The sequence below is a fragment of the Colobus angolensis genome, unplaced genomic scaffold, assembly GCF_000951035.1.
Source record: "Colobus angolensis palliatus isolate OR3802 unplaced genomic scaffold, Cang.pa_1.0 Scaffold176, whole genome shotgun sequence".
NCBI lineage: Eukaryota > Metazoa > Chordata > Mammalia > Primates > Cercopithecidae > Colobus > Colobus angolensis.
Window position 1 is genome coordinate 4,869,123 of NW_012114888.1, and position 12,273 is coordinate 4,881,395.

Sequence of the window (12,273 nt, forward strand, 5' to 3'; positions counted from 1 at the left end):
TTGTGAAGGATCCAGATCTGGGCAGAGGAAAATTATCCCAGTAAGGAAAAGGACAATTTGAAGATTTGGAACAGAGGGAAGGACTAGAAAAAAACAGTCGTAGAATAGCTTATGGGTAATATTTTTGGAGAAAAAGTCAGTTCTGGTGATTTTTGCAGTGAACTGCCCAACTCGGTAAAATATATACTTCCTTTCTTTCCGTCAGTCTCCCCTATGACATCTTCCATAAATTATCCTTTTATCACTATCTATTGCCTGTGAAGTGAATTTTCCTTTTTTCTTTTTCTTTTTTATTTAGAGATAGAGTCTCTGTCACGCGGGCTGGAGTGCAGCAGCGCAATCTCGACTCACTGCAGTCTTTGCCTCCCAAGTTCAAGTAATCCTGCCACCTCTGCTGCCCTAGTAGATGGGACTACAGGCCCGTGCCACCAATGCCTGTCTAATTAATTTTATTTTATTCATTTTTTTTTATTTTGTATTTTTAGTAGAGATGGGGTTTCACCATCTGGGCCAGGCTGGTCTTGAACTCCTGATCTCAGGTAGTCCATGCACCACGGCCTACCAAAGTGCTGGGATTATAGCAGAGAGCCACTGTGCCCAGCCTGTCAGTTTTCTTTTGGAGAATAAAACAGATTGAGTCTTGTGCCAAAATGCAGGGAAGCCGCATTCAGAGAGGTAACAATATATTATATACAATAATAGATAGGTTTTGTACATACCAATAATAACCACTTAGAAAACCAAATTGAGAAAAATTGCACTTATATAGTGACAAAAATACATAAAATATCTAAAACCAGATGATTGGAGCAAGATGGCAGGTAGATCCCGTGCCCCACTCAACATTCCATTGAACTGGGAAGAAATGTTTTCAAGGGTCAATTCTTAACAGTAGTGGAAAATAGGAAAACGTGTCAGTGGTCCACCAGAAATACCGAGGCATTCCTGGGAGATAGAGTAGATGGGATCAGACTGATAGAGAAATCCAAGAAGACAAGACCACAGCTCAAATCACTGTAGGCAAGAGATGCTGTTTGGTTTTTGAGACAGAAACTTACTCTGTCACTCGGGCTGGAGTTCAGTGGTGTGATCTCGGCTCATTGCACCCTCTGTCTCCTGGGTTAAAGGGATTCTCCTGCCTCAGACCCTGCAGTAACTGGGACTCACAGGTGCCCACCACCAAGGCTGGCTAATTTTTGTATTTTTAGTAGAGATGGGGTTTCGCCATGTAGGCCAGGCTGATCTCGAACTCCTGACCACAAGTGATCTGCTTGCCTCGGCCTCGCAAAGTACTGGCATTACAGCATGAGTCACTGCACCTGGCCAGGAGATGCTCTTTGTAACAAAGCCTATGAAAAACTCTAAACCCAGAATCAAAATTACACGGGGCAGGAAAGGACCTTAGGATAATCATCAGGTAGGTGAATTTAAAAGTTCATTTAAAACATCTGAATCACTAGATTCCCCTCCAACACAACACCCAGCTTGGCTGGCAGTAGCCACTTTTGCCTCTAAGATGAAACTTTGCTAATTGTTCATTAAAGAAAGTGAAGACCTGGGCAGGTGGCTCACACTTGTCATGCCAGCACTTTGGGAGGCTGAGGCAGGAGGATTGCCTGAGGCCAGGAGATCCAGACTAGCCTGGGAAATATAGTGGATCCCATCTCTACAAAAAATACAAAAATTAGCTGGGTGTGGTGGTGTTTCTCTGTAGTTCCAGCTAGTTGGGAAGCTAAAGTGGGAGAATCCCTTGAGCCTGGGAGATCGAGGCTGCAGTGAGCTGGACTTGCATCACTGTACTCCAGCCTGGGCGACAGAGTGCGATCTTGTCTTAAAAAAATACAAAAAAGTAAGGTATCAGGACTTGGTATATCTTCAGCACTTCACAGTAACAATGAAGGAGAGAAGCACATTTGTGGAGAGGGGACCATGTTCACTCATTATCTCTCCATGATAGACAGATAGTCAGGAGCTTTATATACCCAAGGAGCCTAAGGAAAAATGTTCCCTGTCATGACTCAGAATCTTCCAGCCACCCTTCCTTGCTTTATGGCACCTCTTTTTCATACTGCTTCACAGATACCGCAATATTTTTTTGGAGATTCTCACCAATTTTATATTTTTCCGTTACTATTACATCTGTTATGGTGATCTGTCATCAGTGAGCTTTGAGGTTATTATTGCAAAGGTTTTTGTTGCTTTTTAGTCTTTTATTTCTTTTTTTTTTTTTTGAGACGGAGTCTCACTCTGTCGCCCAGGCTGGAGTGCAGTGGCCGTATCTCAGCTCACTGCAAGCTCCGCCTCCTGGGTTCACGCCATTCTCCTGCCTCAGCCTCCCGAGTAGCTGGGACTACAGGCGCCGCCACCACGCCCGGCTAGTTTTTTTTGTATTTTTTAGTAGAGACGGGGTTTCACCGTGTTTGCCAGAGTGGTCTCGATCTCCTGACCTCGTGATCCGCCCGTCTCAGCCTCCCAAAGTGCTGGGATTACAGGCTTGAGCCACCGCGCCCGGCCTAGTCTTTTAAAATAATTTTTGCTTTTTATTTTGTGGGTCCACAGTAGGTGTGTATACTTATGGGGTATGTAAGATGCTTTGATACAGGCATGCCATGCGTAATAATCACATCATGGAAAATAGGGTCTCCATCCACTCAACCATTTATCCTTCTGTTACAAACAATCCATTTACACTCTTTTAGTTTTTTTAAATGTACAATTAAGTTATCATTGACAATAATCACCCTGTTGTGTGTAATTGTTTTGGAGATAACAGGAACTGCACCCATAGACGATGACAAACTTAATAGATCAATGTTGTGTGTGTTCTGACTGCTCCACCAATGAGCTCTTCCCTGCCTCTCCCCCTTTTCTTGGGCCTCCCTATTTCCTGAGACACAACAACACTGAAATTAGGACAATGAACAACCCTACAATGGCTGTTAAGTGTTCAAATGAAAGGAAGAGTCGCATGTCTCTCACTTTAAATCAGAAGCTAGAAATGGCTAAGCTTAGTGAGGAAGGCATGCTGAAAGCCAAGACAGGCTGAAAACTCGGCCTCTTGCACCAAACAGACAAGCTGTGAGTGCAAATGAAAAGTTCTTGAAGGAAATAATAGTATATAATGCAAAGGAAAAGTATTAGTAATATAACTAATACTCCAGTAAACACACGAATAAGAAAGCAAAACTCCCTTACTACTGAAACAGAGAAAGTTTGAGTGGTCAGGATAGAACATGAAACCAGCTACAACATTCCTTTAAGCCAAAGTCTAATTCAGAGCAACACCCAAACTCGAAGACAGTCCGGGAAAGCTGAGAGAGGTGAAACTGCAGAAGAAACGTGTGAAGCTAGCAGAGGTTGGTTAATGAGGTTTAAGGAAAGAAACCATCCCCATAACATAAAAGTGCAAGGTGAAGCAGCAAACCCTGCTGGAGAAGTTGCAGCAACTTATCCAGAAGATCTAGCTAAGATCACTGATAAAGGTGGCTACACTAAACAACAGATTTTCAAAGTAGATAAAATAGCCTTCTATTGGAAGGAGATGCCATCTAAAACTTTCATAGCTAGAGAGGATTCACTCCAACTTTGAAAGAAGTTCTAATGTGGGTAAAATGCTATCCAATAGCATCACATACTACAGAGATATGCTTCATGAAAGGGAGAGCTAATCGATGTGGCAAATTTCATTGTTGTATTCAAGAACCTGCCACAGCCACTCCACCCTTCAGCAACCACCACCACCTTGATCAGCCAGCAGCCATCAACACCGAGACAAGACCCTCCACCAGCAAAAAGAGCGTGACTCACTGAAAGTTCAGAAGATTGTTAGCATTTTTAATAATGAATTATTTTAAAATTAAGGTATGTACCTTTTTACACATAACGCTTGCACACTTAGTACACTACAGTGTAGTGTAAACATAGTGTTTTTATGCACTGTAAAACCAAACAAAAAAAAAATGTGTGTGACTCTCTTTGTTGCAGTGGTCTGGAACCGAACCTGCCATATCTCTGAAGTACACCTGTATTGGGTATCAGGCATTGAGCTGAGTAAGCTATGATCCCGGGTTATCACAGACAGAATCGCTTCAGCACATTTCATGTCATCAGCCTTCTAGATTTAATTTAATGCCTCCTAACAATTTATGAACTATGATTCTTTATTTCCATCTTATGGACTAGGAATCTGGAATTGAGAAAATTTGGAAGACTTGACCCAAGTCACGTGGTTTTTTATATGGATGACAACTCCAGTCTGTGTCTCTGGAAGTCATGTCTAACATCTCATCTGGAAGTGGGCGAACTCATCAGCCCAGCCTGGACCCAGGCTTGTCTGGGATCCATGTCACATACCCATTCCCCACACCTGAACATAGCCAGGGAAGCCAGAGGGGTTGTTCCCGAACTGTTTCCTCTTACCAGATCTCTTGTTAATCTTCTCAGAGGCATTTGCTTTCCCCAGGGGGCACAGCTGTTTCCCATCATTTTTTGGACCCGATGCTTCTGACACTCCCTTCGAGTCATTTCCTTCTTCTGCTGGTGCTGGCTTCTTGGGCATGATCTTTATAATATGAAGGTCACAGATAAACAGTATCAGTCACATTTCTATAGTGCTTTTGAGCTTATGCAGCGTCTTCACATGCATTTATCTTAATGTTCTCAACAACGCTGGGAGAGTTACACATGCCTAAATTAGGAGAAACTTGGCAAGTTAGAAGTGAAAGGATTGGCCTTAATGAATGGGGTCGCCCGGGCTAGAATGGTTATCTTCACACTCTTTTAAGACTGATATTCTTGCAAACAGTAAAAATCTCCATGTAATTGAGAGTTTAGTATACAGAAGATTTGGAGAAAAATGGCATTCTAAGAATTCACAAGGTCTACAAAAGGAAGAGCTTCTATAAAGTACAAGGCATCCCATATAAGCTTGTAGACAGCTCCTGGGAGAGTAAATGTAAAACATAGGGAGGCTACAAAACACTGCTGGGAAAGATGGAGTAGAGAGATGACTACAGGGAAGGGAGAGGTAAAGAAATGGTTTGTTGAAATTAATGTAGGCAGCAAAGAAAGCAGATATGACATACCACCCTACAAAGGCACCAGCATTGAATGTGGAATTAAGTGAGGTGGTACTCATAACAATTCTAGTTGCATTGGGATGTGTCACTGACCAACAATGTCAAACTACCTTCTTTTTTTTTTTTTTTTTTGAGACACAGTCTTACTCTCTTGCCAGGCTGGAGTGCACTAGCGCCATCTTGGGCTCACTGAAACATCCAACCCCTGCATTCAAGCAATTCTCCTCCCTCAGCCTCCAGAGTATCTGGGACTACAGACAGGCGCTACTATGTCCAGCTACATTTTGTGTTTTTAGTAGAGATGAGGTTTCACCATGTTGGCCAGGATGGTCTCGATCACTTGACCTCGTGAACTGCCCGCCTCAGCCTCCTAAAGTGCTGGGATTACAGTCGTGAGCCACCGCGCTCAGTCCTTAAGCTACTTTTTATTCAGCTCCCTCACTTATGAAATAGAGAACAATACATGTAAAATAGGCTGCGGGAAAGTCCTCTCTGAGCTTGTAAATATTGTTCAGATGTAATAATAATAACAATGAATACCTTTCTGGATCCTCCTTTGAATTCGGTCTCCACACTGGCAACCCAACTCCCACATTCCTTTACCCTCTAAACCAGAGTTGAATCTGCACTTGTGGGATCACTCATTCAGGGGCCTCCGAGGGATCCCCTGGGCTGGGACTGGGGCTTCCCGGATGCCCCAGGTGCAGACAAGGCCCTCAAAGAGCTCACAGTAGGGAAGAGTCAACAGTCAAAGGGACTCTTAGGCCATGTGAGTGGCCCCAGTTACAGAGCAAAGGTCAGCTGGTCCTTCCTGTTGCGAGAGTGGGTGTCTAAACAGAAGCACCAGCAGGCCCTATGGGGTAAAGCCCTAGTGAGCAACATCTAAATCTCATAAACAAATGCAAACGTGAATGAGCTTTAAATGGCTTGGAGTTCTGAATTAGACTACCCCTGCCACTGTGCCTCAGGAAAATTCTTTAACATCTCTGTACCAGATAGCCTCATTTTATTATTATGTTGCTGATAACTAGGATCTATAACATGAACTATGATTCTTTACTTCCAATGCATGGACCAGGAATCTGGAGCTCAGAGAACTTAGAAGATTTGCGCCAATTCACATGGCTATTATATGGATGACAACCGAAGTGTGTGACTCTTTATTATTTGGAGATAATAATAGAAACAATGTCATAGAGGTCTCCTTAAAGATTAAATAAAGTAATTTATGTGAACTGCTTAAAATAGTATCTGACATCACTATGAAAACAAAAGAAGTATTAAGGATCACAACTCTTAGTATTATCAAGCTGTCGATGCTACATCAGGTGTTGTGATAGACATGGGGAGAAGGAGGCAGTGAGGGCGTTTTTGATATTTTCCCACTGTTACCAGGGTTCACATCCGTGAAGAGACAAAGGTTCTCTGGTCCTTTAGATCTGAGAGATACTCACCTTCGGGAAGATTCCCTGGAGTTTGCTGAAAGTTGAAAGCTGAGGACGTTCAACTGAAAGAGAATACATCAGAATTTTTCTTTGTTGGTAAAGATTTCCAAACTCTACAGAGATTTCTGTCACATCAGGGTATTCTGCAGCGGAGGGTTGTGAGTCCACTCATCGTTGAGGAGTTATTTGAGATTTGCTTCTGAATTATGTTTAGTCATGGTTGATGCATTTATCTGTGGCATCAATTCAGAATTATCCATCTCTTTTTTTTTTTTTTTTTTGAGACGGAGTCTCGCTCTGTCGCCCAGGCTGGAGTATAGTGGTTGGACCTTAGCTCACTGCAAGCTCCGCCTCCCGGGTTTACGCCATTCTCCTGCCTCAGCCTCCCGAGTAGCTGGGACTACAGGCGCCCACCACCTCGCCCGGCTAGTTTTTTCTATTTTTTAGTAGAGACGGGGTTTCACCATGTTAGCCAGGATGGTCTCGATCTCCTGACCTCGTGATCCGCCCGTCTCGGCCTCCCAAAGTGCTGGGATTACAGACTTGAGCCACCGCGCCCGGCCTATCCATCTCATTTTTTATCACGTGGGAACTAAACCCCAACACAGTCTCATCTTATTCCATTATATATATTTTACTTTTTCCCAAATAATTAAATTGATTGGTTGGGAATCTGAACTGTATCCACTTAAGATGTACAACAACTAAAAATCACTGTACACTTCAAATGGGTGAATCCTATGGTATGTCAATTAAGCTGTTCAATGTGTGATGAACCATGGATGATTTAGTCCAGTGGCTCTGAAATATTTTCAGTATAAAGACACTCCTTTAATGTCAAAAACTTGGCAGATACTCAAGCACTGGATTTTCAGATCTCTTACAGTGATTGTGGGAGACTATAGAATCCGGCCTGTTTAGTTGGGGAGTAATAGGTCTACTGAAGACAGTTTAGACATTCTGACCTTGTTTTACAATTGTGTTGTCAGAGCAGATGAGCTCACATATGTCCCCTTTATATTCCTGAAATGCACAAGTCTCTCTACCTAAGAACCTGTCTTTTTTTCACCCTATGTTATCTCTCGTCACTGACAAGTGGGAAAGCTCTCTGTGTGTTGGATAAGGGATCACTCTTTCAAACTCACTTCCAAGCTCACCATGGAGAATCGGGGTTGTTTGGGAATGAGAAGACTGTTTGGTTTTGATAAAATACAGAAAAACAGCGATCTTTATTACATCGTGTGTTCATCACCCTCACTCCTAAGATACCTATCCAATCTACATGCTGTTAATGAGACAAACTCTGGAAATTTTTAGCAGATCTACAGTTTTAACATTTTGTTTCTTTTTTTTTTTTTTTTCACTTGTAACATTTTCTTAACTGCCCTTTCATTCATTAAGAGTGCTTAGGAAGAACAACATGTCCTTTAAAAAGGAAATATTTCAAACACACAGAAAAGTATGGGAAATAATATTGAGTCCAGTCAGATCTCAACATTACCCCACAGATATATTAGGTCTGATTTATTTATTCAAAATATTAGAAATACTACAAACAGGCCAGGCGTGGTAGCTCATACTTGTAATCCCAGCACTTTAGGAGGCTGAGGCAGGTGGATCACCTGAGGTCAGGAAGTTTGAGACCAGCCTGGCCAACAAGGTGAAACCCCATCTCCACCAAAAATTAAAAAATTAGCTGGGTAGGGGGGCGGGTGCCTGTAACCCAAGCTACTCGGGAGGCCGAGGCAGGAGAATCACTTGAATCCGGGAGGTGAAATTTGGAGTAAGCTGAGATTGCTTTATTGCACTCCAGCCTGGGCGACAAGAGCGAAACTCCATCTCAAAAACAAAACACACTATTAACAAGTCACGACTGAAGCTGTCTGTGCAGCACTCACCAATCTCTGCCCCTCCTCCCTCCTCCACTTACAGTCAGTCACCTTAATTTGATGGCTTTTTATTCACATTCATGTTTGTATACATTTACCATTTACTTATTATCCATAAAAATATATATTCTTGTTTTGCATGTTTTAAAATTTTATATGAATGGCCTCTATAGTTAACTTTCTGCATGCGATTTTTTTTCACTCAGCACTTGTGTGTATGAGGGAACAAATGCCTGAGGATCTTTCCCAGATAGCTGAGCTGAAAAGCAGTTGGGCTTCAGGAGACCCTTTCCAGCCCCTTCCCATCTACTCACCCTGATTCCCGTGGTTACAGTCATTATCAAAATCATTCCTCTGGAAGTCTGCGACCCATTTATTACGCATGAAAGGTGGGAGGGTGACCCTGAAACCTAGAAAGAAGCAAAATGTTTATTACTTAAGGGACAAGCTTAGGCCTGGTATGGTGGTTCATGTCTGTAGTACCAGCACTTTGGGAGGCTAAGGCGGGAGGATTGCTTGAGGCCAGGAATTCAAGGCTGCAGTGAGCTATGATAGCACTACTGCACTCTAGCCTAGGTGACAGACTGAGACTCTGACTCAAAGAGAGAGAGAGAGAGAGAGAGACAAGCCAAGAGAAGGAAGGCTGGGTGTGTCTGGGGTGGGGGTTGGGGGTTGCCAGGATGCCACAGAGACAGTTGGGCTCATCAGAAAAGACGCCTATGGGAGAGAAACGTGCAGGATCCAGATATGAGCTTCACTGTGGCCAGTTCCTGCCCTCAGCCCCGACAGGATACGGAAGAGCAGAACACCCAGAAGCTGCCTTGCAATTTTTCCCTGCACAAAAGGAAGATGTGGGGTACTTTCTGCAGCCTAAGAAGTAGCCAAAGCAGGAAAAGGGATGCTCATGTGTCCCTAGTCTTATCTGTACCTAGAACTTTCTGTTACCTAGTTTAGTCATGGCCTCATACTTTCTCTTCATATACACATAGATGATTTTCTCCGAGTATTTCATCTTTTCCCACTCTTTCTTAGAGAAGTATTTGGCAATACCGTCAAAAGCCTAGAAAAAAAAAGAAAAAGAAATTTTGGCAGTGACTCAGCTAGGCATGTCTGCCATTCAGCTGGAGCCGCTTCCTGTGTGCTGGATCTGGGAAGTGGAGATGATAATCCGTCCTGGCTGATGCCGTGGCTAACTGAGACAACATCAGGGACCTACCCTAGCTTCTCCCCTGTCACACAGTAGGGCTTTAATGCTGCTGGCTGGCTCTCCTCCCACCTTCCTGAATAAGAGTTCCCAAATATAGTGTACTGTCACAGACTTGTCTCCAAGGATGCTAGGTGATGACAGAGCAAGGGTGGGAGGCTCCCAAGGGTCCAGATCTCCCCCAGGACCCTGCTCCTTGTCCCCAGTATCTCTGTCCTTCCCTCCTCAGAAACCTGGTCACCCCACACTGTCCCCTGGGCCACTACTGTACTCTCTCCAGGTCACCTCACCTTTTGTATCTTCTCTGGTATTTGAGCACCAACATTAGGTCTCCTTGCAAAGGTGTCGTCGCTGTTCATGGCACTGAGAGTAGTCTGACCTGCAAGAGAAACTGCCTGAGACTTTCCAGGTGCAGGACCTTTGGTCCTGTGGAGGGAGAAATCAGTGACGGCTGGCCACACTCAGTCACCTGGAATCAGGTGCTGCATTTCTCCATCAGGGGCTTATCTGTCCCTGAGTAAGGACATGGGGAGAAATCAGACGACAACAGGGAACCAGCGATCTCTGGAAGAAGTATTGATTGGGGATAACAGGTTTCCTTAGGGCAAAGCAGCCTTGAGTCTTTGAGAGGGGTTTAGCTAATGTTATCAGTACTTTCCCTGGGGCTAGGCTTACCTAGACCCTTCTTGGGGAGGCAGGGACGTGACTGTGTAATTGTATTGAGTGGGGGCGTTCTGACACCCCCACCGAATAAATAAAGGAAGGGAAGTGAGTCCCAGAGATAACATGGTCTCTCTGGTGATGGATCTGATCAGGCAGAGGGATAGGGGGTTCTGCTCTGTTGAAGAGAAATGGGCATCGCTAATATGAACTGGTTCAGAGGCTATTACTGGGTGATTTGTAAATTATTAGAAGGAAGAGAGCTAGAACTTCTGAGACTACAAGAGCCCACCAACACTTAGAGAGAATGTGGGGTGTTTCAAGATGCAGCACTCAGCCAGGGGCAGTGGCTCACGCCTGTAATCCCATCTCATTAGGAGACCGAGGCATGCAGATCGCTTCAGCCCAGGCGGTCGAGGCCAGGCTGGGAAAAATAGCAAAACCCCGTGTCGACAAAAAATACAAAAAATTAGCTGGGGGTGGTGGAGCAGGCCTGTACCATCCCAGCACTTTGGGAGGCCAAGTTGGGCAAATTGCTTGAGCCCAGGAGCTTGAGACCAGCCTGGTCAACATAGTGAAACCATGTCTACTAAAAAATCCAAACAAAAAAAAACCTTAGCAGAAGCCAGGTGGTGTGCACCTGTAGTCTCAAGGTCTAGGTGGGAGGATCACTTGAGCCTGGGAGGAAAGATTTCAGTGAGTTTTTTGGTTTTTTTTTTTTTTTTTTTGGAGACAGGGTCTTGCTCTGTTGCCCAGGCTAGAGTGCAGTGGCGTGATCTTGGTTCACTGCAACCGCTGCCTCGTGGGTTCAAGTGATCCACCAGCTGTGGCCTCCAAAAGTGCAGGGATTACAAGCGTGAGCCACCATGCCCGGCCCAACTTTCTTAAGTTATTACAGGGTTTCCAGGAAAAATCCCATACCTGAAAAAGTTAGAAACTGACAGGAAGGATTTGAGATGGCGACCTGCCTCATACACACTCCTTATTAAAACTAGATAACAAATGCACCGTGGAGGAGGGGAGGGGTAGGAAGAATGGAAAAAGAAAATCAGCGAATGCTGACTCAAATTTTGGAAGAATCGTAAGAGAATATCAGAGCATGCGTACTCTGCGGAAGAACAGAAACAGAAAGACAGAGCATGCACACTCTGAACTTAGTAGCCAATCCCTGGGGATGCTTTAGGTGGGAAAATCAGAGTCTCCACCTTAACTTTGAGAAGGTTCTGTCCCTGGAGGCTGGACTAATGGAAGCCACATCAGCTTCGCTTGTTCCACCTACACTTCTGACTTCTGATTGGCCAGATGGAGTTCACTAACTGCCCTGATTGGTCCATCATCCTTGGGCAGCAACATTGCATAATATTGTCTCCTCCTCCAGCCACACTTTGTTGCCACTGCGACACAGTGGGTGGTCCTCAGGTGCTGTCAGGAGATTTTGATCTCTCTGAAGACTGTCCCTGGATCTTGAGTTAAACATCTGTATTCTAGTCTGAATAGAGAGAAGAAAAAAATTGTCGGATCTGTGATTTTTCTACTTGAAAGACACAATGTTTTTCAAACAAGCACATTTGCAGAGAGCTTTGCTGTACTTAGTCGTGATGTTCATTCTTCAGTGGCTTCTATATCTGTTGCAACTGAAAAAGTCAGTCCAAGGCCCTCCAACCTCTGATTACATTTTTGAAAGGCAATCTAAGTGTGGTGTGCACAATTACCATCCTTTACCTGTAGCCCTGGAGAGAGGAAAATGTACTTACTTATGGGATGTGATTGTAGTATTGGTTACATCCGCCTTGGCCAATCCTCCTGCCTCGTTCTCGGGACTACAGGCGTGAACCACCCCACCCCCACTAATATTTTTTGTTTTTTAATTTTTTAATAGAGACCGTTTCCTTATGTTGGCCAGGCTGGCCTCAACGTCCTGGGCTCAAGGGATCCTTCCACCGCAGCCTTGAGACTACAGGCATGCACAACCCTGCCCAAGCTTTTTTTTTTTTTTT

The 12,273-nt window shown here is 44.2% G+C and overlaps 1 protein-coding gene and 1 pseudogene across 3 annotated transcripts in view; one reads left to right on the forward strand and one right to left on the reverse strand.

Moving 5' to 3' along the window:
* The window catches only part of LOC105509487 (protein SSX5-like), a 58,421-nt gene extending 46,905 nt beyond the window's left edge, over positions 1-11,516 (reverse strand). Inside the window, exons 1-4 of one of the 3 annotated variants that reach the window (XM_011938734.1) lie at positions 11,384-11,516; positions 9,907-9,995; positions 9,358-9,472; positions 8,727-8,822 (exon numbers count right to left, since the gene is read on the reverse strand). In XM_011938734.1, the coding sequence (XP_011794124.1) occupies positions 8,727-8,822; positions 9,358-9,472; positions 9,907-9,995; positions 11,384-11,417 (334 nt within the window). In that variant the 5' untranslated portion in view covers positions 11,418-11,516. The other 2 variants (XM_011938735.1, XM_011938733.1) reach the window with 2 other exon arrangements.
* A 358-nt stretch (positions 11,517-11,874) lies between these two features.
* LOC105509505 overlaps positions 11,875-12,273 on the forward strand; it is a 2,762-nt pseudogene continuing 2,363 nt past the window's right edge.